General features: G+C 43.1%; 2 protein-coding genes and 1 non-coding gene across 3 annotated transcripts in view; 1 reads left to right on the top strand and 2 right to left on the bottom strand.

The window, feature by feature from the left end:
- Window positions 1–27929, bottom strand: part of REV3L (REV3 like, DNA directed polymerase zeta catalytic subunit) — a 659986-nt gene that overhangs the window by 179719 nt on the left and 452338 nt on the right. The gene's annotated exons all lie outside the window — the stretch shown is intronic.
- The window catches only part of RPF2 (ribosome production factor 2 homolog), a 44112-nt gene that overhangs the window by 12578 nt on the left and 3605 nt on the right, over window positions 1–27929 (top strand). The window contains exons 5-8 of the mRNA XM_050789101.1: window positions 3706–3787; window positions 6368–6444; window positions 14908–15007; window positions 22943–23045. Of these exons, the coding sequence (XP_050645058.1) occupies window positions 3706–3787; window positions 6368–6444; window positions 14908–15007; window positions 22943–23045 (362 nt within the window). The remainder of the gene's footprint in view (window positions 1–3705; window positions 3788–6367; window positions 6445–14907; window positions 15008–22942; window positions 23046–27929) is intronic.
- Window positions 15469–15572, bottom strand: LOC126954006 (U6 spliceosomal RNA). The gene has a single exon (XR_007725470.1). It is a non-coding gene; the product is annotated as a U6 spliceosomal RNA (small nuclear RNA).

The raw sequence follows: 27929 nt of genomic DNA, 5'->3' as shown, positions 1-27929 counted from the left end.
TACAGAGCTCAAAATGGCTATGGAAGGAGTGGTTGTGTTGGAAATAGTGGTCAATTTTCTCCTCCTGACCCTCTCCACACATTTTTTTCACTACGATCTTGGAGACATGAGTTTTGCTGCTTTAGAACAGGGGTTGGTTGGCAAAAATACACTGCTTGCAAACCAAATCCCTCTTTGTGTGAGGCTCATGAGCTAAGAATGGTTTTTACATTTTTAAAGAGTTGGTTAGGCTGGGCGTGGTGGCTCATGCCTGTAATTCCAGCGCTTTGGGAGGCCAAGGCCTGTGGATCACCTAAGGTTAGGAGTTCGAGACCAGCCTGACCAACATGGATAAACCCCGTCTCTATTAAAAATACAAAATTAGCCAGGCGTGGTGGCGCATGCCTATAATCCCAGCTACTTGGGAGGTGAGGCAGGAGAAGCACTTGAACTCGGGAGGCGGAGGTTGCAGTGAGCCGAGATCGTGCCATTGCACTCTAGCCTGGGCAACAAGAGTGAAATTCCGTCTCAATTTAAAAAAAAAAAAAAAGAGTTGGTTAGGTTAGGTTGGGCACCGTGGTTCATACCTCTAATTCCATTGTTTTGGTAGGATGAAGTGGGAGGATTGCGTGAGGCCAGGATTTCTAGACCAGCCTAAGCAGCATATTGAGATTCCATCTCTTAAAAAAGTAAAAAATTGGCAGGAAATGGTGGTGGGAGCCCAAGTACTAACTGTCTGGGAGACTGAGGCAGGAGGATCTGCTGAGTGCAGGAGTTTGAGGTTATAGTGAGCCATGACTGCACCATAGCACTTTTAGCCTGGGCAGCAGAGTGAGACCCTGTCTCACACAAAAAAGAAGAGTTGGTTAAAGACAAAACAAAAGGATGAGCCTAAAATACTTATTATATGGCTTTTTGCAGGTAATTTGACTACCCCTGTTCTAGAATTTTAAGAAATAAAAAGTAGACTTTGTGGAGAATGGGATGAGATTATATATACGTATATACACGTATACACACACACACATTCACACACACGTGTGTGGGTATATATATAAAACACTCAAGTATATATGAAGGGTGTTTTGTGGAAAGCTTTGGGATGTTAGTCATACCATGAGAATGTTTAAGAAATTTTAAGAAAGTAATTCCATTGATTTAGACATACAAAATAAATATATATATTTTAATTGAGACAGGGTCTCGCTCTATCACCCAGGCTTGAGTGCTATGGCACCATCTCGGCTCACTGCACCCTCCGCCTCCTGGGTTAAAGTGATCCTCCCACCTCAGTCTCCTAAGTAGCTGGGACCACAGGTGCATACCACCACACCCGGACATTTTTTTCTATTTTTACTAGAGACAGGATTTTGCCATGTTGCCTGGGCTGGTCTCCAACTTCTAAGCTCGTGCGATCCACCCACCTCAGCCTCCCAAAGTGCTGGGGTGACTGGCAAGAGCCACCACACCTGGCCATAAAAAGTATTTTCTGGACACCTACTTTGTTCAGGACATTGTACAACATTGTACAAGGTGCGTTCACGTGACATCGCATGTGGCCTTTGCAAGTTTTTGCAGGAGGTGGTATTATCCCTGCTGATAAAGTTAATTCTCAGAAAAGATTATTTGTCCAGATACTTAGTGGCAGAGCCTGAATTCTTGGACTTTCTGACTCTGCATCCCCCATACTGGTTGTGGACAGGCCAGCTGGGTAGTTGTTTGTCCTTTATTCTTCTGTTTAGAGACTAGAATGAATGATAACCAAACTAGGGGCTCATACCTCAGAGAGTCTTGTAAGGAGTAAAGAAAAATTGAGGGTTATGACTCTTTCATCTGTTTTCTTTTTTTTTTTTTTTTTTTTTTTTGAGACAGAGTTTTTGCTCTTGTTGCCCAGGTCGGAGTGCAATGGCGTGATCTCAGCTCACCGCAACCTCCGCCTCTTGGGTTCAAGTGATTCGCCTGCCTCAGCCTCCCGAGTAGCTGGGATTACAGGCATGCACCACCACGCTTGGCTAATTTTGTATTTTTAGTAGAGACAGGGTTTCACCATGTTGCTCAGGCTGGTCTCGAACTCTGACCTTAGGTGATCCGCCCACCTCGGCCTCCCAAAGTGCTGGGACTACAGATGTGAGCCACTGCGCCCGGCCTTTTTTTTTTTTTTTTCTTAATAAGAGGCTTTCCAATTGATTTTTGGACTAAAACATGTTGATTCTAATTTTTGTGCTAAGAGTGGTGATCTCAGTAAGCTGAATCAAAGCATGTGGGATGTGGAGACTATAGGCATAGTGTAAAAAGAGCTGTCTAGGATTAGAACCCCACACTTAGATTTTTTACTACTCTGAAATCTGTAATGGAAGTCTATACTTCTGAGAACCAAATGGATAAGATCTCTCTCTTTCTTTTTTCCAAGATGTTGTCACTGTGTCACCCAGGCTGGAGTGCAGTGGTGTTATCACAGCTCACTGCATGTAGCCTTAATCTCCTGGGCTCGAGTGATCCTTCCTCTCACCTCAGCCTCCCAAGTAGGTGGGACTATAGGTGCTCACCACCATACCCAGCTAATTTTTTGTATTTTTCATAAAGACAGGGTTTCACTATGTTACTCAGACTGGTTTCAAACTCCAGATCTCAAGCCATCCACCTACCTCAGCCTTCCAAAGTACTGGGATTACAGGTGTGAGCCACTGCACCCAGCCAGATAATTTTTTTTTTTTTTTAAAGACAGTCTCACTCTTGTCACCTAAACTGGAGTGCAATGCTCTTGTCGCCCAGGCTGGAGTGCAATGGCGTGATCTCGGCTCACTGCAACCTCTGCCTCCCAAGTTCAATGAATTCTCCTGCCTAAGCCTCCTGAGTAGCTGGGATTACAGGCATGCACCACCACGCCTGGCTAATTTTTTTTATTTTTAGTAGAGACACGGTTTCACCATGTTGGCTAGGCTGGTCTCAAACTCCTGACATCAGATGACCTCAGGTGATCCAGCTGCCTCAGCCTCCCAAAGTGCTGGGATTACAGGCATGAGCCACCTTACTGGGCCTCATGTGTTTTAAATGTATGCAATGATAGTAGTGATATCCTATGAGTTAAAGGGATTTGTTCAGCAAATGAACACTTGGTGTGCTATTCCAAAATGACAGCATAACAAAATAAATGGTTTCATTTTATTTATTAACTGAATAGTTTTCATGTATTCTTAGTCTTGAAATGTACATCTTTTCCCTAAGAACCCCAAATCAGAAAACTTGAAGTAAAAAGCTAGAAATACTTTTCCCCTGTATTTTCCTTTCTGGTTCATTAAGTCTTCATTAACTTCCACTGGGGGGGAAAAAAAAAAACTGGTATAGTTTTTTGTTTTGTTTTGTTTTATTTTTTTGAGACAGTCTTACTCTGTCCCCCAGGTTGGAGGACGGTGTTGCATTCTCAGCTCACTGCAACCTCTGCCTTCTGGGTTCAAGCGATTCTCGTGCCTCAGCCACTAAGGTAGCTGGGATTACAGGCGTGTGCCGTCACACCTGGCTGTCTTTTGTATTTTTAGTAGAGACAGGGTCTTATCTTGTTGTTCAGGCTGGTCTCAAACTTCTGATCTCAAGCAATCCACTCGCCTCGGCCTCCCAAGTGCTGGGATTACAGGTGTGAGCCACCGTGCCTGGCCTGAGTTTAAAGGTAAGATTCTTAAAGTTCTTAAATTTATGCGTTGACTAAATGGGATTTATTTGGTTTTATAGGAATTCTTTTCAAAGAAGTCAGATTGTTCTTTATTCATGTTTGGCTCCCATAATAAGAAGCGGCCAAATAATCTAGTAATAGGTAAGTATAATTTACTTTTTAATGTTTTCACTGTTAGAGTCAACTTGTTAGCAGCAGCAAATTCATATGGGTCTGGAGCAACTTGGTTCTTGCCTCTTCAGAGGAAATAATTCATCCAGGGGGCATAGGCAGAGTAAGAGACTGAGGGAATTATTTGAACAGAAGTGAAAGTTTATTAAAAAGTTTTAGAGCAGGGGCCTGGCATGGTGGTTCATGCCTGTAATCCCAGCCCTTTGGGAGGCTGAGGTGGGTGGATCATTTGAGGCCAGGAGTTCGAGACCAGCCAGGCCAACGTGGTGAAACCCTGTCTCTACTAAAAATACAAAAATTAGCCAGGCATGGTAGTGCATGCCTGTAGTCCCAACTACTGGGGAGGCTGAGGCATGAGAATTGCTTGAACCTAGAAGGTGGAGGTAGTAGTGAGCCAAGATGGCGCCACTGTTCTCCAGCCTGGGCGACGGAGTGAGATCCTGTCTCAAGGGAAAAAAAAAAAGTTATAGAGCAGAAACAAAAGAAAGTAAAAGGAAGTAAAGTACCCTTGCAGCGCCAAGCAGGCAACTTGAAAGATTCAAGTGTGCTGTTTGACCTTTGACTTGGGGGCTTTATACGTTGGTATGCTTCAGGGGTTTGGCGTCTCTTCTCCCTTGGTTTTTCTTTTCTTCTTTTTTTTGTTTTCTGAGACGGAGTCTTGGTCTGCTCCATCGCCCAGACTGGAGTGCAATGGCTCAATCTCAGCTCACTGCAACCTCCACCTCCCGAGTTCAAGCAATTCTCCTGCCTCAGCCTCCTGAGTAGTTGGGACTATAGGTGCCCACCACCATGCCCAGCTAATTTTTGTATTTTTCGTAGAGATGGGGGTCTCACCATGTTGACCAGGCTGGTCTTGAACTCCTGACCTCAAGTGATCTGCCCACCTTGGCTTCCTGAAGTGCTGGGATTACAGGCATGAGCCAGCATGCCTCTCCTCCTACCTTGATTTTTCCTTGGGATGAGCTGTCTGCCTGTGCAGTGGCCTGCCAGCACTTGGGAGGGGCCACATGCACAGTGTGTTTATTGGAGTTATACATATGCTCATTTGAAGCATAGAGCAAGGTCATATACCAGTTAAAGTCTGCCATTTTGCCTCCTAGTGTGCGTGCTTGAGCCCACCCACCCAACTCCTGAGATCTTATTGGGAAGCTGCTGATTACTAGCCTCAGGTGTTATCTATTTCTTGGGAGCATGCCTCTCCTTGGCACTGGCTGCAACCAATTATTATTTTAGAGAGACAGTTAAACAGCCACCTGACCATCACCTGATGGTTGCCTGACATTCCTGGTTGGGGTGGGGTGAGTGGGCAGCCTCTCTGTCCCGTGCATGTCTGCCTATCTACTGTAACAAGCTCTGTGACTCAGATTAACTGATGGTATTGAGGGATCAGGAGTAATCAATAAGCTGTAAACTAGTTTGGTGGGGTTTTTTGGTTTTGTTTTCACCTTGTGACATTGAATAAAAAATTTTTAGATCATGCCAGGCACGATAGCTCACGCCTGTAAATCCAGCCCTTTGGGAGGCTGAGGTGGGTGGATCACTTGAGGTCAGGAATTTGAGACCAGCCTGACTAATATGGTGAAACCCTGTCTCCACTAAAAATGCAAAAAAATAGCCAGGCATGGTAGCACACACCTGTAATCCTAGTTACACGGGAGGCTGAGGGAGGAGAATTGTTTGAACCAGGGAGGCGGAGGTTGCAGTGAGCTGAGATCATGCTATTGCATTCTAGCCTGGGTGACACAGCAAGACTTCGTCTCAAAAAAAAAAAAAAAAAAAAAATTTATGTCAGTCTGCAAGTAAAGAATGGGGCATGTAAATAAATATGACCCTACCGATACAGTGAAGTGCCACAAGTAAGAAAGAATATGAAAAGATTTCCTGGTAATTCATGTTTCTTAGAATGCCATTGCCTTCTGTCTCTGTTGGAATCAAATTCTGATTTAAACAGGAACCGTGGTCTCTTCGGGCTCTCAGCATCCCTGCCTACTGGGTTGTAGATGCAACATGATTACTTTATACTTGCATTGAGTGTCTCTGAGCTCCCACGTAGCATGGATCCATTGGAACTGGGGGAAAAAAATTATCCTAAGCTGTAGATTTTTTTTTTAGTATGAGATATATATATATATATATATATATATATATGTACTAAATCAATATAAGAGTTAGTGTATCGACCCATGTAAATTAACCTTGCTCTAATATCTATTGAGTAAGTAGATTTGAAAATGAACCTTTGCCTCAGTGTATTGAGATTGAGTCTGGCATGCTCACTGGCTTAGGCAAGCCCTTTACCTTTTGTGGGCCATCATTTATTCTAGTATAAAATAAAGGAGTTGGGCTAGGTAATGTCTAAGATCCTTTCAATGACTAATATCATAACAATAAGTAGAGTTGAAAATGTAAGAAAGTGGGATATGTTTGCGGGATTATAGGGAGAAAGAAAAGAGGCAGATATTAGGACATTTTGAATACACAGCTCATGTGGGTATATGTAAGGTGGCTCTTTGGGAAAAATACATACTTAAAAATACATTTTCCTTCCAGGTCGTATGTATGACCACCATGTGCTGGATATGATTGAATTAGGTATTGAGAATTTCGTCTCTCTAAAAGACATTAAGGTAAGATACTCATCATAGAAATGAAAAGTATTTTGTAATGCTTCTCTTGGCCAGTAGTGACATCTTGTGGTGAAGAGTAGATCAAGAACTTTGTGTTTTTATTTTGACATGCTCTAGGATAAAAATGCAATTTTATTTTACCTTTCTTTTAAAAAGAGGAATATATTTGTAGTGCATAGCAACATATGTGGACCTTGTGGCTGTTAGACTTCAGACTGTGGTTACTAATTCTTGTCTAGGCCATAGTTTAATTTTTTTTTTTGCTTTTTTCATAGTTTGAATGTATTTTTTTTGTTTGTTTGTTTTATTTTATTTTTTTGAAACAGGGTCTCACTCTGTCACCCAGGCTGGAGACCAGTGGCATGAACATGGCTTACTCAGTCTCGACTTCCCGGGCTCAAGCAAGCCCCCACAGGGGCGTGCCAGCACGCCCAGCTAATTGTTTTGTATTTTTTTTTGTAGAGACAGGGTGTTGTCATGTTGCCCAAGCTGGTCTCAAATCCCTGAGCTCAAGGGCTCCCCCTGCCATGGTGTGAGCCAAAGCACCTGTAGGCCTATAGTTTAAATGCTGTCCTCTTCCTCTCAATTATCACAGCATCTATTTTATGGAACCTTAGAAAAACCTGTAGAATTTTCAGATTGAGTCCTCTTGTAAACCCAGGAAGCTGTGGCTGATTCTATAGTATTTTGGTTACTAACCACCAAATGGCAGCTCAGTTCACCCTTGGGGAGTTGTATCTTTTGTGTCATCTTTGTTTTAATGATAGTATGAAATAGAGTGTTCTAACTCGGCTCTTAGGTACAAATTGGGCTACTGTTCCCTCAGAACTCTGCTTCAGGCTTAATCTATCTTAGCAAATACATTATTTCACCTAGACCTCATAGCAATCTGGGTAAGGCCTAAGTAATTTTCTTTTTTGTATAGATTTGGAGATTGTGGCCCGTAGGGGTTTCACTGGTGAACTAGAATCACACATATGGTCAGTATAACCAAGATTAGGACTCCAGGGCTTTGGGAGAAGTGATATTATTGTTGGTAATAGAAAGTTATGTAACTACTGGCAGTTTATGGGTTTTTGAGGCTCATGGTCTAGTCGGAAGAATTGTAGCAAAAATATATAATTACTCTTTTCCCTGCCTGACTTTAAGAGAGGACATGCTTTCCAGGTTTGGGTAGAATTCCTGTACTAAGCAACTTTATCCCATGAGTTTGGAAAAAAAAGGTTCTTACCAGATCCCCATTTAGTCAGTCACCCCAGTTTCCTCAGGCACAGGTGGAACAGTGGTCTGAAATTGGATTTAGAGGCAGAACACTTGGATTTGAGGCCTGTCTTGGCTATTTAGATGACATTTGTGACCTGACAAGTTAATGGCTTCCTTAAACTTCAATTGCAATCACATATAAAATAAGTATAACAACATCAAATGAGATAATATATGTGAAAGTGCTTATCAGTAAAGATAATATTTTGGGAAGTATTTTGTAAAGTATATAAACTGTGATGCTTGATTATGGTGGAAGCCCTCATAGTATTTTCTTTCTGTTTTTTTTCTTTGGAGACAGGGTCTCGCTCTGTCACCTAGGCTGGGGTGTAGTAGTGCGATCTCAGTTCACTGCACCCTTGACCTCCTGGGCTTAAGCAATCCTCCTACCTCAGCCTCCCAGGTAGCTGGGACTATAGGTGTGTGCCACTTCACCTGGCTAATTTTTTTTTTTTGTAAAGACAAGCTCTCACAGTGTTGCCCAGACTGGTCCCAAACTCCTGGACTCAGGAGATCTTCCTGCCTCAGCCTCCCGAAGTGCTGGGGTGCCCAGCTGTCGTATTATTATAGTGTCTCTTTGGGAGCATGCACAAATCTCTGGAGATGACCAGCGTAACCCCATTTCACCTTTACCACTGCTACTAGCTTATCACCAGCTTAGTGGGAGGGAGCACTGGCTAATGAGCACATGCCAGCCCCTCTAGTCTTTCCATTTCACTTCCAAAGCAATGAAATATTTCATTCACTGTGCAGCTTCTAAACTGGACCACAGTCCAGGCTCTCATGCCTGTAAGCCCATCACTTTGGGAGGCCCTGGCAGGAGGATTACTTGAGGCCAGGAATTTGAGACAAGCCTGGGCAACATAGCGAGACCTTGTCTCGTATATGTATAAAGTAAACCGGCTAGGCGCAGTGGCTCACACCTGTAATCCCAGTAGTTTGGGAGGCCAAGGCAGGCAGATCACCTGAGCTCAGGAGTTCGAGACCAGCCTGGCCAACATGGCGAAGCCCCATCTCTACTAAAAATAAAAAAATTAGCCAGGCATGGTGGTGCATGCCTGTAATCCCAGCTACTTGGGAGGCTGAAGCATGAGAATCTCTTGAACCCGGGAGGTGGAGGTTGCAGTGAGCCGAGATCATGCCACTGCACTCCAGCCTGGGCGACGGAGCAAGACTTTGTCTAAAAAAAAGAAAATAAAAAAGTAAACTGGACCACAAAACCATTATTACCAGGTTTCATTTCTTTTTTTGTTTTCTAGAGGCAAGGTCTCACTCTGTTGCCCAGGTTGGAGTACAGTGGTGGGATCACCGCTCACTGCAGCCTTGAATTCTGGGCTCAGGCTATTATCCTGCCTCAGTCTCCTGAGTAGCTAGGACTGTAGGTGTGTGCCACCCAGCCCCGCCAAAATTTTTTTTTTTTTTTTTTTTTTTTTTTTTTGAGACGGAGTCTGGCTCTGTCACCCAGGCTGGAGTGCAGTGGAGCGATCTCGGCTCACTGCAAGCTCCGCCTCCCGGGTTTACGCCATTCTCCTGCCTCAGCCTCCCGAGTAGCTGGGACTACAGGCGCCGGCCACCTCGCCCGGCTAGTTTTTTTTGTATTTTTTAGTAGAGACGGGGTTTCACCGTGTTAGCCAGGATGGTCTCGATCTCCTGACCTCGTGATCCGCCCGTCTCGGCCTCCCAAAGTGCTGGGATTACAGGCTTGAGCCACCGCGCCCGGCCTTTTTTTTTTTTTTTTTAAGAAATGGGGTCTCACCATGTTGCCCTGGCTGGTCTCAAACTCCTGAGTTCAAGCGATCCTTCCGCCTTGGCCTCCCCAACCACTGGGATTACAGACATGAACCACTGCACCCAACCCAGGTCTCATTCTAAACAAGAACCGTTTAAATTGAACACTACATTTTCACTCATGGAGTATATATATAACTATAAATTTTATTAATTGAGAATGTGCTTACATTGGCAATTCTTACGTGTACTCAGACTTATTAGGCAGTCCTTTTTTTTTTTGAGATGGAGTTTTGCTCTTGTGGCCTAGGCTGGAGTGCAGAGTGGCATGATCTTGGCTCACTACAACCTCTGCCTCCCAGGTTCAAGCAATTCTCCTGCCTCAGCCTCCCAAGTTGCTGGGATTACAGGCGCCCACCACCACGCCTGGCTAATTTTTGTATTTTTAGTAGAGACGGAGTTTTACCATGTTGGCCAGGCTAGTCTTGAACTCCTGATCTCAGGTGATCCACCTGCCTCAGCCTCCCAGAGTGCTGGGATTACAGGCGTAAGCCACCGTACCCGGCCCTAGTCTTTCACTTTTTACCTCTTTTTTTTTTTTTTTTTTTTTTTTTTTTTTTTTAATTTTCTAACACCGGTGTCACCAATACCCCATTATTGATTACAGGTTTATATTTTTAATTTGTTTTGGTACACTTTCCCTTATCTTCCCTTTACTTCTCCTTTGTTTTTAAGATGTTTTGCTAGGTATTTCTTACCTCACCTACCTACTTTTGTTGCCAACCCTCTTTCCTCCGTTAACTTGTCCGTCTCCTCCACCATCCCCACCAGACAGAGTCTTGCTCTGTCACCCAGGCTAGAGTGCAGTGGCACGATCTCGTCTCACTGCAACATCTGCCTCCCTGGTTCAAGCAATTCTCCTTCCTCAGCCTCCCAAGTAGTTGGGATTACAGGTGCCTGCCACCATGCCCGGCTAATTTTTTTGTATTTTTAGCAGATACAATGAGAATATTTAACTCTTTAAACAAACTCAATGAGAATATTTAATATTAGACTCTACCAGGAAATTGAGTATTCTAGAAGCCTGTTTTCTCAAGATGGCCATACATCGAAGGATGATTATATTGAATGAAATAAGACTAGCCTGGACAACATAGTGAGACAAATTAGCCTTGCATGGTGGCATGTGCCTGCAGTCCCATCTACTTGAGAGGCTGAGGTGAGAGGATCGCTTGAGCCCAGGAGTTTAAGGTTGCTGGGAGCTATGATCGCTCCACTGCACTCTAGCCTGAGTAACAGAGTGAGGCATCACGTCTCCCTCACCTACAGAGTTTCACTCTTGTTGGCCAGGCTGGAGTGCAGCAGCCCAATTTCGGCTCACTGCAACCTCCGCCTTCCGGGTTAAGGAGATTCTCCTGCCTCAGCCTCCTGAGTAGCGGGATTACAGGTGTGTGCCACCACACCCAGCTGATTTTTGAATTTTTAGTAGAGACGGAGTTTCACCGTGTTAGTCAGGCTAGTCTTGAACTCCTGACCTCAGGTGATCCACCCACTTTTGGCCTCCCAAAGTGCTGGAATTATAGATGTGAGCCACCGCCCCCAGCCAGCTCATCTGTTGTAGACTCCTACCTAGTTCAGGGTCTTCATGATGTGCATGTGACTAGCATTTTTTTTTTTTGGAAATGGAGTCTCACACTGTCGCCCAGGCTGGAGTGCAATGGCGTGATCTTGCCTCACTGCAACCTCCACCTCCTGGATTCACGCGATTCTCCTGCCTCAGCCTCCCAAGTAGCTGGGATTACAGGCGCACACTACCATCCCCGGCTAATTTTTTGTATTTTTAGTAGAGACGGAGTTTCACTATGTTGGCCAGACTGGTCTCGAACTTCTGACCTCGTGATCCACCTGCCTTGGCCTCTCAGAGTGCTAGGATTAGAGGCATGAGCCACCGTGCCCGGCCGTGACTAGTGTTTTTTAAAAATGGAATAGAGTAAAAAATATCAGTGCTGTATGTATTAAGTATTGGTGGTTTTTTTTGTGTTTTTTTTTGTTTGTTTTTGAGACAGGGTCTTGCTTTGTCCCTCAGACTGGAGTGCAGTGGTGCTATCTCAGCTCACTGCAACCTCCACCCCAAGGTTCAAGCGATTCTCTTGCCTCAGCCTCCCTAGCTGGGATTACAGGCATGCACCACCACGCCCGGCTAATTTTTGTAGCTTTAATAGAGATGGGGTTTCACCATGTTGGCCAGGTTGGTCTCAAACTTCTCACCTCAAGTGATCTACCCACCTCAGCCTTCCAAAGTGCTGGGATTACAGGTGTGAGCCACCGTGCCCAGCCAATTACTGTTTCACATAACTTTGATTTGTATTTGTATGATGTGTATACTGGGTGACAACTTCAATTTTTTTTTTTTTTTTACTGTGCATTGTGGTCAGGATGGTTTGGAAGCCAAAAGTAGTTGTTGATGATGCTGTGCTTTTTGTTCCCTTCTGTACACCTAAATAGACTCTATAGACCTAGGGTCAGACTGGCATGGCTGGAGCATGGAAGACCTGTTAGATCTGGAATGTCCTTTCAGCTTCTCTATCAGACAGACAGATGTTAGGCACATCTCCATCTCCTAAGTATAGACCGTTGAGGTTCCGGGTTTGGAAGTAGAGAATGTCAACAAGAGTGGTCATGGTGAGCAGCAAAGCAACAGGTGACCTCTGGTCCTAGGGCAGAGGGTGTTTGGTTTTTGTACTGTTTTTGTTTTGTTTTGTTGCTGGATTTTGGATAGCCCTTGATTTTTGGTCAGAACAGAGAATTTATAGGAAGCCCAGACCAAGTCATTCACCTTCCTCCATAAATTACTCACTCAGTTAAAGAATTGTTATTCTTTCATTTTTTGCCTCTTTGGTGGCTTCTAAATCCTCTTTTTAATCACATCACATTCTATTTGGTGTAAAAAATCTATAACTGGTGAAAATACTTTTTATAGTAAGAGTTTCAACACTGCTGATGAGAATTGGCCTATACTTTCTATAGCTTATATAAAATTACATTGCTTCTCATGTGAATGTCTAGTTGGTAGTTTAACTTAGCCTTCATTTTATTTTTATTTATTTATGTTTTTGAGGGTCTCACTCTGTCCCAGGCTGGAGTGTAGTGGCGTGAGCACGGCTCATGGCAGCCTGGACTTCCCCGGGCTCCGGTGATCCTTCCACCCCAGCCTCCCAAGTAGCTGGGACCATAGATGTGCACCACCACACCTGGCTAATTGTTTTGTGTTTTGTTTGTTGTTGTTTTTTTTTTTGAGACGGAGTCTCTGTCGCCGAGGCTGGACTGCTGTGGCGCTATCTCAGCTCACTGCAACCTCCACCTCCCATGTTCAAGTGATTTTCCTGTCTCAGCCTTTCAAGTAGCTGGGACTATAGGCACATACCCCTGCACCTGGCTAATTTTTATATTTTTTAGTAGAGACAGGGTTCCATCATGTTTGCCAGGCTGGTCTCAAACTCCTAACCTCAAGTGATGCGCCTGCCTCGGCCTCCTAAAGTGCTGGGATTATAAGGGTCAGTCACCGTGCCCAGCCTGTTTTATATTTTTTTGTAGAGACCGCGTTTCCCAGGCTGGTCTCAAACTCCTGGGCTCAAGCGATCTGCCCATCTTGGCCTCCTAAAGTGCTGGGATTACAAGTGTAAGCCACCATACCTAGCCTATAGCCTTCATTTTTTTTTTTTAATTGAGACAGCATCTTGCTCTATCACCCAAGCTAGAGTGCAGTGGCATGATCTTGGCTCACTACAAGCTCTGTTTCCTGGATTCAAGCGATTCTCCTGCCTCAGCTTCTGGAGTAGCTGGGACTACGGGCGTGTGCCACCACGCCCAGCCAACTTTTGCTATTTTTAGTAGAGACAGGGTTTCACCATGTTGGCCAGGCTGGTCTCGAACTCCTGACCTCAAGTGGTCAGCCAGTCTCTGCCTCTGGAAGTGCTAGGATTACAGGCGTGAACCACTGTGCCCAGTCCATAGCCTTCATTTTAAAATACTTTTTATAAGATATAGTAGGAAAGGTACAGTGGTACAAATAAATTATAATTAAATTTATTTACTCATTGAGACAAGGTCTCGCTCAGTCACCCAGGCTGGAGTACAGTGGCACGATCATGGCTTACTGCAGCTTCCACCTTCTGGGCTCAAGCGATCCTCCAACCTCGTGTTCCGAGTGTCTGAGACCATGGGCACTCACCAACATGCCCAGCTAATTTTTAAAAGTTGTTTTTGGCCGGGTGTGGTGGCTCATGCCTGTAATCCCACCACTTTGGGAGGCCAAGACCAGTGGATCACTTGAGGTCGGGAGTTCGAGACCAGCCTGACCAACATGGAGCTGTCTCTACTAAAAATACAAAATTAGCCAGGCGTGGTGGTGCATGCCTGTAATCCCAGCTACTTGGGAGGCAGAGGTTGCAGTGAGCCAAGATAGCACCATTGCACTCCAGCCTGGGTAGCAGGAATGAAACTCCATTTCAAAACAAAGGTTTTTGTAGAGATGAGGTCTCACTGTGTTGCCCAGGCTGCTCTTGAACTCACTCCTGGCCTCAGGCCGTCTTCCTGCTTTGGCCTCCCAAAGTGCTGGGTTTATAGGCATGAGCCATCACACCTGGCCTTAAATTTATTTTGATTCAGGGATGCTGGCCATCAGAAGGCTCTTTTGGTTAGTTGGTTGTATTGTGTTGTGTTGTGTTTTGCTTTTGCAAGTGTAACTTTTAATTTTATTCTTTGTATAGACTAATGTTTAAAAAGCCCGTTACATCATTCTTTTGCCATATTTTATTTGCTAATGTAAATGAATGGGACAAAGAATGGTTTTTTTAGTATAAAAATCTAGAAGCTTAAAAACGTCATCTTAGCCAGGCCTGCACCTTTAGCCCAGATACTTGGAGTATATCTTAAGCCCAAGAGTTTGAGTCCGGACTAGGCAACACAGCGAGAGCCTGTCTCTTTAAAAAAAAATCCCACCTCTGTTTTTACCTCTAATATCAGAATTCACAGACATAGTTTTAGAACAGTTAAAATGTGAAAACAAATTAGTGTAAAGTACCGACTACTTTAAAATCAGTATAGGCCAGTCACCGTGGTTCTCACCTATAATCCCAGCATTTTGGGAGGCCGAGGCAGGTGGATCATTTGAGGTCAGGAGTTTGAGACCAGCGTAACCAGCATGATGAAACCCAGTCTGTACGAAAAATACAAAAAAATTAACTGGGAATGGTGGCATGCACCTGTAGTCCCAGCTACTTGGGAGACTGAGGCAGGAGAATTGCTTGAACCCGGGAGGTGGAGGTTGCAGTGAGCTGAGACTGCGCCACTGCACTCCAGCCTGGATGACAGAGTGAGACTCCATGTCAAAAATAATAATAATAATAATAAATCAGTATGTAAACAGTTTAGACTTTGGTAATTATATAATTGCTTTTTTTTTTTTTTTAGAACAGTAAATGTCCTGAGGGAACAAAACCCATGCTAATATTTGCTGGTGATGATTTTGATGTAACAGAAGATTATAGAAGACTAAAAAGTCTTCTTATTGGTAAGTATTTTAGCATTTATTATCTTCAGAGTAGCTCAGGAAGGCAGTCTCAGACTGTCACTGGTGGCAGTTTGCCACTTTAGGTTTGTAACTTCTTTTTTCTCTTATTTTAAAAATAGGCCGGGCGCGGTGGCTCAAGCCTGTAATCCCAGCACTTTGGGAGGCCGAGACGGGCGGATCACGAGGTCAGGAGATCGAGACCATCCTGGCTAACACGGTGAAACCCCGTCTCTATTAAAAAATACAAAAAACTAGCCGGGTGAGGTGGCGGGCGCCTGTAGTCCCAGCTACTCGGGAGGCTGAGGCAGGAGAATGGCGTAAACCTGGGAGGCGGAGCTTGCAGTGAGCTGAGATCCGGCCACTGCACCCCAGCCTGGGCGGCAGAGCAAGACTCCGTCTCAAAAAAAAAATAAAAAATAAAAAAATAAAAAAATAAAAAATAATAAAAATAATATATACTGAAAATAATGGAGTGCTTCACAAATTTGTGAGCCATCCTTGCACAGGGGCCATACTAATCTCTGTGTGCTCCCAGTTTTGGTATATGTGCTGCCGAAGTGAGCACAGCTTCTTTTTCCTCCTTTTTTTGGACCTTTTTCTTTTTTTTCCCCCTTACCAGCAGCAAGAAAGTACCTAAGTGTCTCGGGAGAGTTAAAGCAGCTGTTGTACTGTGCAGATGATTATTTCCCAATGTGTTAGTAACTTAGGTATTACTTACATAGTGTTTTATAAAATTCCTGCACCCATCTCCTGTCATTCCTAGCATCATTTAAAATTAAATTTAGAAAGTTGAGGGATTAAAATTTCAAGATTGTATGTATCACTGACTTCCAACTCAAAAACCTTAATTAGTTTTTCTGAGTTGAATATACAAGGCCTTTCACAACATATAACCAATGTAACTTGGCCTTCTTGATCTCCTACTTCTTTTTTCCATTAGAAAGGGTTTATTGCCAATATATTATTCACATTTCTGTTGTCTATTCTGGTATTACTCTTACTTATCCAGTTTCTACTAATTCATTTCAGTGTCAGATCGTCAAGTTTCTTTTCTTCTCCAGGAAGCCCTCAGTGACCTTCCTGGCTCCTTTTTTTTTTTTTTTTTTTTTTTTTTTTTTTTTTTTTTTTTTAAAGATGGAGTCTTGCTCTGTTGCCCAGGCTGGAGAGCAATGATGTGATCTCGGCTCACTGCAACCTCCACCTCCCGGGTTCAAGCAATTCTCCTGCCTCAGCCTCCCAGGTAGCTGGGATTACAGGCTCCTGCCACCATGCCTCGCTAATTTTATTTTATTTTTTTTAAATTTTTAGTAGAGATGGGGTTTTGCCATGTTGGCCAGGCTGGTCTTGAATTACTAACGCCAGGTAATCCACCCTCCTTGGCCTCCCAAAGTGCTGGGATTACAGGTATGAGCCACTGCGACAGGCCCCGGCTCATTTTTACTTTATTACCATCATCATCCTAAGTGCCAGGCATATAGTAGGCACTTCATATACACTGCTTCATTCTAACAAGAACCTCGCGAGGTTGTTCTACAGATAACCCACACCTAGTGAACTATGCTAGTTCTTAATGATTTGTGTAATGAATGTAAGGACTACATCCTTTTCTGTTTTTTTCTCCTTTATGAGACAAGTCGTGCTCTGATGCCCAGGCTGGAGTGCAGTAGCTTAATCATGGCTCACTGCAGCCTCAACCTCCCGGACTCAAGTGATCCTCCTACCTCAGCCTCCTAAGTAGCTGGGACCATAGACATATGCCACCATACCTGGCTAATTTTTAAAATTTTTTGTTAAGACGGGGTCTCACTGTGTTGCCCAGGCTGGTCTTGAACTTCATGACTTAAGCAATCCTCCCACCTCAACCCCTCAGAGTGCTGGGATTACAGGTGTGAGCCACTACACCCAGCCTCCATGATTTTTAAAAGGTTACTAATACTTAGCATTCCGCGATTCTATTTGCCAGCTCTTTTATAACTCTAGAAAGTAATTTAATTTTCCAAGAGATTGGTACTAATTTAAAGGGTCTAGGGGGTCTGTGTCTCTGTCTCTCAATTTTTTTTTTTTTTTTTTTGGAGACAGCATCTTGCTCTGTCATTCAGGCTGGAGTGTACTGGTGTGATCATGCCTTACTGCAGCCTCAACCTTTTGAGCTCAAGCAGTCCTCTACCTCCTGAGCAGCTGGGACTACAGGTTCACACCACCATGCCCAGCTAGTTTTTATTTTAATTTTTTGTAGAGATGGGGGTCTCTCTATATTGCCCAGGCCGGTCTTGAACTCCTGAGCTCAAGCGATCCACCTGCCTCAGCTTTCCAAAGTGCTGAGATTACAGGCATGAGCCACTGCACCTAGCTCTTTCCAATTTAAGAAAATCTTACTGAATTTTTTGCTTCTTTTCCCTCATGGGGTTTGAGAGATTCAGCTTTTCCTGCACAGTGCACTGTTACTCTCAAAGCAGCAGTCTTTTATGTTCCTATTTCACCTCAGTGTTGATAGCCACGAGGCCTCCATCTAATGCTCAGTGGCATTTTCTACGTTATTCCATTTGAGCTTTTCTTGCACCATGCTTACAGGCTTATGCTACACTTTTTGTTACCCTTCTTTTAAATTTTTATGTACTTTGCCCTAGATCACTTTTGAAAAATTGATGGCATATAAAGTTAAGTTGTATACACATGCTTTACAAATCTGAGCCCACCAAAAAAACTTTGTGACAAACATATTGCTTTCATTTTTTCTTTTTGGGATTATTTTTGGTCTTTATTATCAGGATTATAATTTTTAGGGGAAAAAACCCAGTCACCCATTCTTGGCATTGTAATTTTTAGAACTTATTTCCCTTATTAAAGAACCACTATTATCTGTTTAATCTTTACAAAAGTTCTTGAGTTCAATGGCATTCCCATTTTACAGATGGGAAAACAAACAGGGGCTCTGAGAACTTAAATGAGAGCTATTAAGTAGGTAAAGCCGAGTTGAAACCTAAAGTTTCCAAAGCCTGAGCTTTTCTTCCCCTACTGTCCATCTTGCCTGTGGTGAACATATTCCCATGATCCCTTCTAGAATCTTTCTAGGTTCTTATCCACATTTTCCATGAATTCGTACATGAAAGACAATGACCAATATTTCCTTCTCTCAATATTATATATCCCAAATTATCAAGGCTATTTTTTTTTTTTTTTTTTTTTTGGAGATGGAATCTCACTCTGTCGCCCTGGTGTGATCTCAGCTCACTGCAACCTCCACCTCCCAGGTTCAAGCAATTCTCCTGCCTTAGCCTCTTTAGTACCTGGGACCACGGTTACATACCACCACACCCAGCTAATTTTTTATATTTTTAGTAAAGGCTGGGTTTCACCATGTTGGCCAGGCTGGTCTTGAACTCCTGTCCTCAAGTGATTTGCCTGCCTTGGCCTCCCAAAATGCTGAGATTATAGACGTGAGCCACCGTGCCTGGCCAAGGATATTTTTCCAACCAAACTGTCAGCCAGATTTTCAGCTAAGATTTCCATTACTTGTACTCCATTGACCCCGATTTTTTGCCTTTTTCTCTTTCCCCTAGGTCTCCCATATAATTGTTTATTGTCAGTGAGGCAGATACTTATAATTTGTTATAACAGAGAGAGCTTTTGTTTGCATTTGTTTAAATGTTTGTTGTATTTTAATAAGCCCCACCTTCTCATTATTTTGTGCTTCCACTAGATGGCAGGAATAATCACATAATGCAGTGATGAGTGGAAGGGAGTGAAAACCAAAAAGGAATCTGTACAGAAGCAGAAAGGTAGAAGAGGAACAGATTCAGACTGTAGGGCACTAAGGGAAGTTGGGTTTTCAGTATAAATATGAAGTAAAACAACTGCTCCTTGGTTTATGTTGTGTGTTCAAATGAAATATCAGTAGGGAGCAAGAAATGTATGAAGGGCTTTCATTTAGGAAGCTCCTTTTCTTTTTTTTCTTGACCAAAAAGAAAAATTGACCTTTTTTTTCATGCAAGATACCCATTTTGTTCATTCTGAATTTGTTTGCATCTTTTTTTTTTTTTTTTTTTTTTTTTTTTTTTGAGACAGGGTCTCACTCTGTTGCCCAGGCTGGAGTGCAGTGGCACAATCATGGCTCATTGTAGCCTCAACTTCCTGGTCTCAAAGATCCCCCTACCTCATTCCCCTCAGTAGCTAGGATCCCAGGTAGATGTCATCACGCCCAGCTAATTTTTTTTTTATTTCTTGTAGACATGAGGTCTTGCTACATTGCTTGGGCTGGTCTCAGAGTCCTAGACTCAAGCAGCCCTCCAGCCTCAGCCTCCCAAAGTTGGAGTTGTGAGCCAGTGTGCCTGGCCTATTCTTCCCTTCTTAAATGGTAGCATATTATTTATGTGGCTTTTTTAAAATTTGGAGTAGAGGAATTTTTAATTCTGATTTTCATTATATAATTGAGAAAACTGAGGCCTGAAGAGGTGAGTAGCTTTTCTAAGGTCATGCATTTACCAAGTGGCATATTAAAGTTTTGAATTTAGGTCTTTTTATAGTACATGCTTTTATTTCTTATTTGTTTAGTTTTTGAGATGGAGTCTCACTCTGTCGCCCAGGCTAGAGTGCAATGGTGCAATCTCAGCTCACTGCAACCTCTGCATCAGCTGTTCAAGCGATTCTTCTGCCCCAGCCTCCTGAGTAGCTGGGATTACAGGCATTCACCACCATGCCTGGATAATTTTTGTATTTTTTGTAGAGATGGGTTTTTGCCACATTGGCCAGGCTGGTCTCGAACTCCTGGCCTCAGGTGATCCACCCATCTTGGCCTCCCAAAGTGCTGGGATTATAGGCATGAGCCACCATGCCCAGCCATGCTTTTATTTATACAGTATTATTATACTTCAGGTTCTCAGGTTCATAAAGTTGTTTATCATACTTCTTGGTCAAAATCCTTACAATGTATGTACCACTTGCATGAGATCGTTCCCAACTAGAAATGATCTTTCTCTCCTCAGAACTTCCAGAATGGTTTATACTGTTCTCCTTTAATGTGCTATTTTAAATTGCAGTTGTTTGTATGTATTCATATCTACCTAGAATGCGGGGCCCCTGGTAGAAAGATGCTATATGTCATTTATCATTATGCATAATAGGTGCTCTGGTAGAATTTGTTAAGTGAATGGATTCTTGCCAATGGTATTCATGTATAAACAATACTCTGTTGTTTCTAGCCAGAAAATATCATGCTGTTAGCTGTATTTGCTTTTGGTTACTAAGTACTACCATTTATGCCCTCCCATTTTCATTCATTACTTGTTTGTGTTACCTTGATGATTTGCAAACTTTAGGGAAATTTCAGTTTGGCAGTTAAGAGAAATGTTGTAATAAAAGGATGACTACTTCAAACTATTGGATACAGACTGAAAATCCTTTTATATTCATAGTCTTAGAAATTTTGACCTATTAAAGAGTACTTTTCCATGTGCTTATTGTGTTCCTAAAGTTTTCTCCCAAAGCTTATGGAAAAAGCACAGATGCCCTGAAAATTTTGCGTTATGAAAGTTGTTTCGGAGCAGACTGGAATGTACATATTTTGTTCCCCAGAACTACTCTGACTTCTGTAATGCCACACCAATGAGTGGGCTTGGCATTGGTGTGGCATTACTGAAGCATAACTTGGCCACTGAAGGAGAGCCAGGCTTTGGCAAAATTATGGGAAAGCTCTTTATTATGATATTTAGATTAAAATATCTTGAAAAGTACAAACTTGTTTTATAAAAATGTCCCAGGCCAGGCGCATGGTGGCTCATGCCTGTAATCCCAACACTTTGAGAGACCAAGGCAGGAGGAGTGCTTGAGCCCAGGAGTTCGAAACCAGCCTGGGCAACATAGTGAGACCCCATCTCTATATAATATATGTATAAATATATGTAATATATGTACTTTTTTTTTTTTTTTTTTTTTTTTTTTTTTTTTTGAGACGGAGTCTCACGCTGTTGCCCAGGCTGGAGTGCAGTGGCGCGATGTCGGCTCACTGCAAGCTCCGCCTCCCGGGTTCCCGCCATTCTCCTGCCTCAGCCTCCGAGTAGCTGGGACTACAGGCGCCCGCCACCGCGCCCGGCTAATTTTTTGTATTTTTAGTAGAGACGGGGTTTCACTGTGGTCTCGATCTCCTGACCTTGTGATCCGCCCGCCTCGGCCTCCCAAAGTGCTGGGATTACAGGCTTGAGCCACCGCGCCCGGCCATATATGTACTTTTTTAAAATTAAAAATGTTCATTAGGGTTTTTTGTTTTTTTTTTCTCGTTTGGGGGAGTAGAGAAGGGTAATATATAAATGTGCCTGTACACTTGTGTTTGTTTTATACACATTAATGCTGATTTTTTTTTTTTTTTTTTTTTTTTTTTGAGACTGAGTCTTGCCCTGTCACCCAGGCTGGAGAGTACAGTGACATGATCTCGGCTCACTGTAATCTCTGCCTCCCAGGTTCAAGTGATTTTCCTGCCTCAACCTCGCAAGTAGCTGGGACTACAGGCACGTGCCACCACACCCCGCTAATTTTTTGTAGTTTTAGTAGAGACGGGACTTCACTGTGTTAGCCAGGATGGTCTCAATCTCCTGACCTCGTGATTCGCCCGCCTCGGCCTCCCAAGATGACAGGCATGAGCCACCGCATCCGGCCTGTGATTTTCTTTTGGTTAACCACAAGAAGGGAAAAGCAGACAATAAAAGATGTGTACATCTGTGCACATGGAGATCATCTGCATCTTATGGGCTAATGGGAAGAGGGAAGGAAAATGCTAGGTGGCTACAGAATGGGACTAGAATAAAATTTCCTACTTACTACGTCACCTGCCTTGGGCAGCTCTTCCTAAGCAAACTTGGATACATTTTTATATAGAACTTTATCTTAGTCAAATGTTATTCATGAATTTCCATTTAGCCTTCTTGAGGTTCGATTTTCTCAGCTGTAAAATTAAGGTATCACACTTGTTTTCCAAACTTCTTTCATAGCCAAGTCCGTGTAGTATCTATAGCGTGCAGTTCACTGGAGATTTTCTTTTAATTACTCCTCTTTTTATGTTACTGCTTGAGATGGGTTTTGCTCTGTCACCCTCACTGGAGTCCAGTGGTTCAGCAATCCTCCCACCTTAGCCCTTCCAGTAGCCGGGACTACAACCTGGCTAAATTTTTATACTTTTAGTGGAGATGAGGTTTCATCGTGTTGCCCAGACTGGCCTCAAACTCCTGAGCTTAAACGGTTTGCCCACCTCAGTCTCCCAAAGTGCTGGGATTACAGGCATGAGCCACTGCCTGGCCGACTACTCTTTTTAAAAGGAAATTTTATGTCCCTGTCATAAATGGAGAATGGTACAGGATAAAATAAATATGTAGTAAATTATATCTGGCTTTGTATCATTAAAATGCTCGCATGTGCCACCAGTGGTATGATTACCACTTTGTGAGAAAAAAGCCTATCCCTGATATCCAAGTTTCTTTTCTGGCATTAACAGTTTATAAAGTTTCTTATCCTTTGCTTATATAATCAAAATTTCTTCTTAGAATTTTTTTCTTGTTGACTTCCCTCATAGAAAAAAAAATTGAAGCTAATTTGATTTTAATAGTCAGTTTGAACAATCATTTTTACAGAAATTTGCTACCTTCATCTACCTATAGGTTAAAATTTTATGCTTTGATTTACATTTTTTTAATGGATATGATTTTTTGTTGCCGAGCTGACTCAGAGGAAGAACTTCAAAACTGAAACATTAAATGTCTCAGTGAACTGAACACAGAAATAAAGTCATGAGATTAAATGCTTAAGGGGTGAGACCTTCAGACATTTTTCAGGAATCGTTTTTTGTGCTTTTTTAGATAAGTATTGGAACAAAACTGTTTAGAATGCAGTTGTAACTGAATTTTGCAAGTATTTGTTTTGTTTTCTTAACAATTTAATATGTGCTTTTAGATTTCTTCAGAGGCCCCACAGTATCAAATATCCGCCTGGCTGGATTAGAGTATGTTCTGCACTTCACTGCACTGAATGGGAAGATTTACTTTCGAAGCTATAAGTAAGAGCATTTCTTCGCATATTTTCTTAATCCTCAGGGTTAGTGTTTAAAACTGTGTGACTGTTTTATAGAGCCCAAACTTAGAATTGGTATCTGGCCAAAAGGTGTTTTGGAGAGTTGGCGGGATAGCAGTGGCACCAGCTCTCTGCTGATCCTCAGTCCTTTGCCTCTGAAACCCTACTTTTCCAGTGCCCCAGAGCATCTGATACTGCAGTGTCACTGAGCCAGGTGCACCAGCTCTTCCTAGCTTTATGCAGCATCTCTTTATTGTTCTTGGTTGGATTCACAGCACTAAGCCACAAATCCTTGGCCAGCCAAAGCAAATCTCAAAACCCTAAGTCTGAACAATTGAGTCTAAAAGGAATAAGAAGATTCAGTGGCTAGATTCATTTCACCCTGTCTCTCTAGCCTAGGCCTTCTACCCCTACCACAGTATAAATATATTATAACTTAAGCAGGCTGAGCACGGTGGCTCACACCTGTAATCCCAGCACTTTGAGAGGCCGAGGCAGGCAGATCACTCAAGCCCAGGAGTTCAAGAGCAGCCTGGCCGACATGACAAAACCCTATCTCTACTAAAAAAATATAAAAATTAGCCCAGCGTGGTGGCACATGCCTGTAGTTCCAGCTGCTCAGGAGGCTGAGGCACAAAAATCGCTTGAACCCGGGAGGTGCAAGTTGCAGTGAGCCATGATTGTGCCACTGCACTCCAGCCTGGGCAACAAAGTGAGAGCCCTGTCTCAAAAAAAAAAACAAACAAAAAACCTCTTAAGCAGATTCTATGTTTATTAAAGAATTAATGACATGCTGTAATTGTGGTTCTTGAGGTAAGTGTGTGACTTCTCTTTTTTAAGGCGTTGGTACTGGCTGACAGAGCACACAGTTTCCTAAAGAATACACTGACTCCCACAAATTGCCTTTCTCTGTACATTGAGTTTAGACTTTGCTGTACATTTTGAGCTATGGTGTGGCTGGCGCCGCAGCCTGAGAGCTGACAGCTTGGTGTTGACAGTGTCTTCCGTCCAGTCGTGCTGGTTGTGCAGCCATTTGTATCTAGCATTTCGTGCATGGTTTTTGTTTTCCTTCACAATGAAATACATGACTGATGTCCAATGAAATGTCCAAATGAAACTTATATATTCAGCTCTTGTCAGCTAGTAATTTCCATCTTGGGCTCAACCGTATTAAATCAGAGACACTTAGTTTTCTCCATATGATTAATACAACCACTTCTGTTTTTCTATTTTCCTCTCACTAAAAATAAAATAATAAGGCAAAATGCAATAAAATACCCAATGATCATAAGATGTAGTTAGTGACTTTATAATTTTTAGCTAGTTAAGATCGAAAGCCCTAAGTCTCCTGTTTGAGTTTCCATATGTGATCTGGGGGCTTCTACGTATATATTATACTATACAGTAGATGACTGTTATTTAGAGAACAAGAAATAAAAGATGAAAAATCACTAATATAAAAAGGTACTCAGGCCGGACATGGTGGCTCACGCCTGTAATCCCAGAACTTTGGGAGGCCGAGGTGGGTGGATTGCTTGAGGCCAGGAGTTCAAGACCAGCCTGGCCAACACAGCAAAACCCATCTCTACTAAAAATACAAAAATTAGCTGGACGTGGTGGCACACGCCTGTCCTCCCAGCTACTTAGGAGGCTGAGGCAGGACAATTGAGCCCAGGACGCAGAGGTTGCAGAGAGTGGGCGGATCACTTGAGATGAGGAGTTCAAGACCAGCCTGGCCAACATGGAGAAACCCCGTCTCTATTAAAAAATACAAAAATTAAGTGGGTATGGTGTCACACGCCTGTAACCCCAGCTACTCAGGAGTCTGTGGCACAAGAATTGCTTGAGCCTGGGCCACACGCCTATAATCCCGGCTACTTGGGCGGCTGTGGCACGAGAATTGCTTCAACCTGGGAGGCAGAGGTTGCAATGAGCTGAGATCATGCCAGTGCACTCCAGTCTAGGCGACACAGTAAGACTGTCTGAAAAAAAAACAAAACCTTATGTTGGCTGGACACCTGTCATCCCAGCACTTGGGAGGCCTAGGTGGGTGGATCACCTGAGGTCAAGAGTTCCAGACCAGCCTGGCCAACATGGCAAAATACCGTCTCTACTAAAGATACAAAAATTAGTCGGGCACGGTGGTAGACTCCTGTAATCCCAGCTACTCGGGAGGCTGAGGCTGGAGAATTGCTTGAACCTGGGAGACAGAGGTTGCAGTGAGCTGGATCACGGCATTGCACTCCAGCCTGGACAACAAGAGTGAAAGAAACTCCGTCTCAGATAAAAAATAATAAAATAAAAATTGTATAAAATTACCTTCAAGCTATGTGTATAAACTGTATATGAAGCATAAATGAATTTTGTGTTTGGACTTGGGTCTCATCCCCAAGATATCTCATTATGTGTATGCAAGTATTTCAAAATCTGAAAAAAAACAGAAATCTGGAACACTTTTCTTTCTTTCTTTTTTTTTTTTTTTTTTTGAGACTGAGTCTCACTCTGTTGCCCAGGCTGGAATGCAGTGACGCAATCTCAGCTCACTGCAGCCTCTGCCTCCCGGGTTCATGCCATTCTCCTGCCTCAGCCTCCCAAGTAGCTGGAACTACTGGCGCCTGCCACCATGCCTGGCTAATTTTTTGTATTCTTAGTAGAGACGGGGTTTCACCATGTTAGGATGGTCTCGATCTCCTGACCTCATGATCCACCCGCCTTGGCCTTGCAAAGTGCTGAGATTACAGGCATGAGCCACTGCGCCCGGCCTGGAACACTTCTTTTTTTGAGACAGGATCTTGCTATTGCCCAGGCTGGAGTGCAGTGGCATAATCTCAGCTCACTGCAACCTCTGTCTCCCGCATTCAAGCGATTCTCCTGCCTTAGGTGGATATGTATGCCCTCTGTGTTAAACATAGAGAGGATACAAGGGAGATAAAAATATAACAATAAACAATTGTTGAGAATAAGAAATGAATAATAACAGTAGCCTAAAACTATTCTGTGTTGAACAGTTTCATAGAAAGTATTCGCTTGTATTTAGTGAAAAGGATTTATTTGTAAAGAAGGATACAGAGAAAAACAAAATAGAGAATTATCAAGTCAGACTTTAGAACAAGAATAGGCCGGGCACGGTGGCTCAAGCCTGTAATCCCAGCACTTTGGGAGGCCGAGACGGGTGGATCACGAGGTCAGGAGATCGGGACCATCCTGGCTAACACGGTGAAACCCCGTCTCTACTAAGAAATACAAAAAACTAGCCGGGCGAGGTGGCGGGTGCCTGTAGTCCCAGCTACTTGGGAGGCTGAGGCAGGAGAATGGCGTGAACCCGGGAGGCGGAGCTTGCAGTGAGCTGAGATCCGGCCACTGCACTCCAGCCTGGGCTACAGAGTGAGACTCCGTCTCAAAAAAAAAAAAAAACAACAAAAAAAAACAAGAATAAACTGGCCCAGCGTGGTGGCTCATGCCTGTAATTCCAGCACTTTGGGAGGCCGAGGTGGGTGGATCACCTCAGGTCAGGAGTTTGAGACCAGCCTGGCCAACATGGTAAAACCCCGTCTCTACTAAAAACACAAAAATTAGCTGGGCAACATGGTGTGCACCTGTAATCCCAGCTACTCAGGAGGCTGATGCAGGAGAACTTGGGAGGCAGAGGTTGCAGTGAGCCAAGATCGCACCACTGCACTCCAGCCTGGGTGACAGCTAGACTCCATCTCAAAAAAAAAAAAAAAAAAAAAAAATAATAAACTAGCAGTAAGGCCGGACACAATGGCTCATGCCTGTAATCCCAGCAGCACTTTGGGAGACTAATGTGGGCAGATTATGAGGTTGGGAGATCGAGACCATCCTGGCCAACATGGTGAAACATCATCTATACTAAAAATACAAAAAATTAGCTGTACATGGTGGCGCATGCCTGTAATTCCAGCTATTTGGGAGGCCAAGGCAGGAGAATTGCTTGAACCAGGGATTCGGAGATTGCAGCCAGCCTAGATTGTGCCACAGTACTCCAGCCTGGTGACGAAGCAAGACTCCATTTCAAAAAATAAAAATGAAAACAAAAACAAAAACAAAAAACTAGCAGTGTAACTATAATGCATAGATCCACCAAAAATCCGATTGCTAGAATCACCTTTACACTAGCATGACATCTTTCATAATGAAAGAAAGAAAAGTTTGAATTTTTAAAATCAGAGACCCCAGTATGTAATATTGATCACTAGATGTTCCATATGTGCCTGTAATACTTGTTAGCTATTAATTTGAAATGATAAATGGACAGTGTGATTGAGAGTGAGCTGCTACTTGAAAGAATCACTAAACACGTGGATCAGCTTAGCTTCCAGAGGCTGTGCCACACTTGAGGAGCATTGAGGATGGGAGGAAGGGGTGGTCCAGGGATTCCGCATCACATCTGAGCCTACTGACCTGGCTCTGAGCTGGGCTCAGCCACCCGACATGGGCAGGTCACCACTTCTCAGGGTCTTTGTTTCTTCCTCTGCAAACTATAGCAATACCGTTTAGGTAATTCTGAGGTCCCCGTAAGATTCACAGTACTGCTTTATAAGAGTAAAGAGGTTCTCATAGATGGGCATATACCAGAAAGTGTGTCTGACTTAACTCGGCTCCCCAGGCATTCTTTGGGCTATACTGTGGAACCCTTTCCTTCTCTCTTACTGCAAATTAGCCCTTAAGCAATTTGAAAATGGTAATATTTAATATTCACACACTTTATTTGTGAAGATTAATGAGGCTTATAAAATGGTTTTGAGCTTTTTGGATGAAAGGAACTCTAAACATGAAATTATATTAATATAACCTTTAACATGATCTTTTGGGTGAATAAATCATAGTGTTACTGACCACTGTTCCTATA

This window comes from Macaca thibetana, chromosome 4 (assembly GCF_024542745.1).
Source record: "Macaca thibetana thibetana isolate TM-01 chromosome 4, ASM2454274v1, whole genome shotgun sequence".
Taxonomy (NCBI): Eukaryota; Metazoa; Chordata; class Mammalia; order Primates; family Cercopithecidae; genus Macaca; species Macaca thibetana.
The sequence above is the reverse complement of the archived record's forward strand: the minus strand, read 5'-3'. Positions and strand labels throughout refer to the sequence as shown.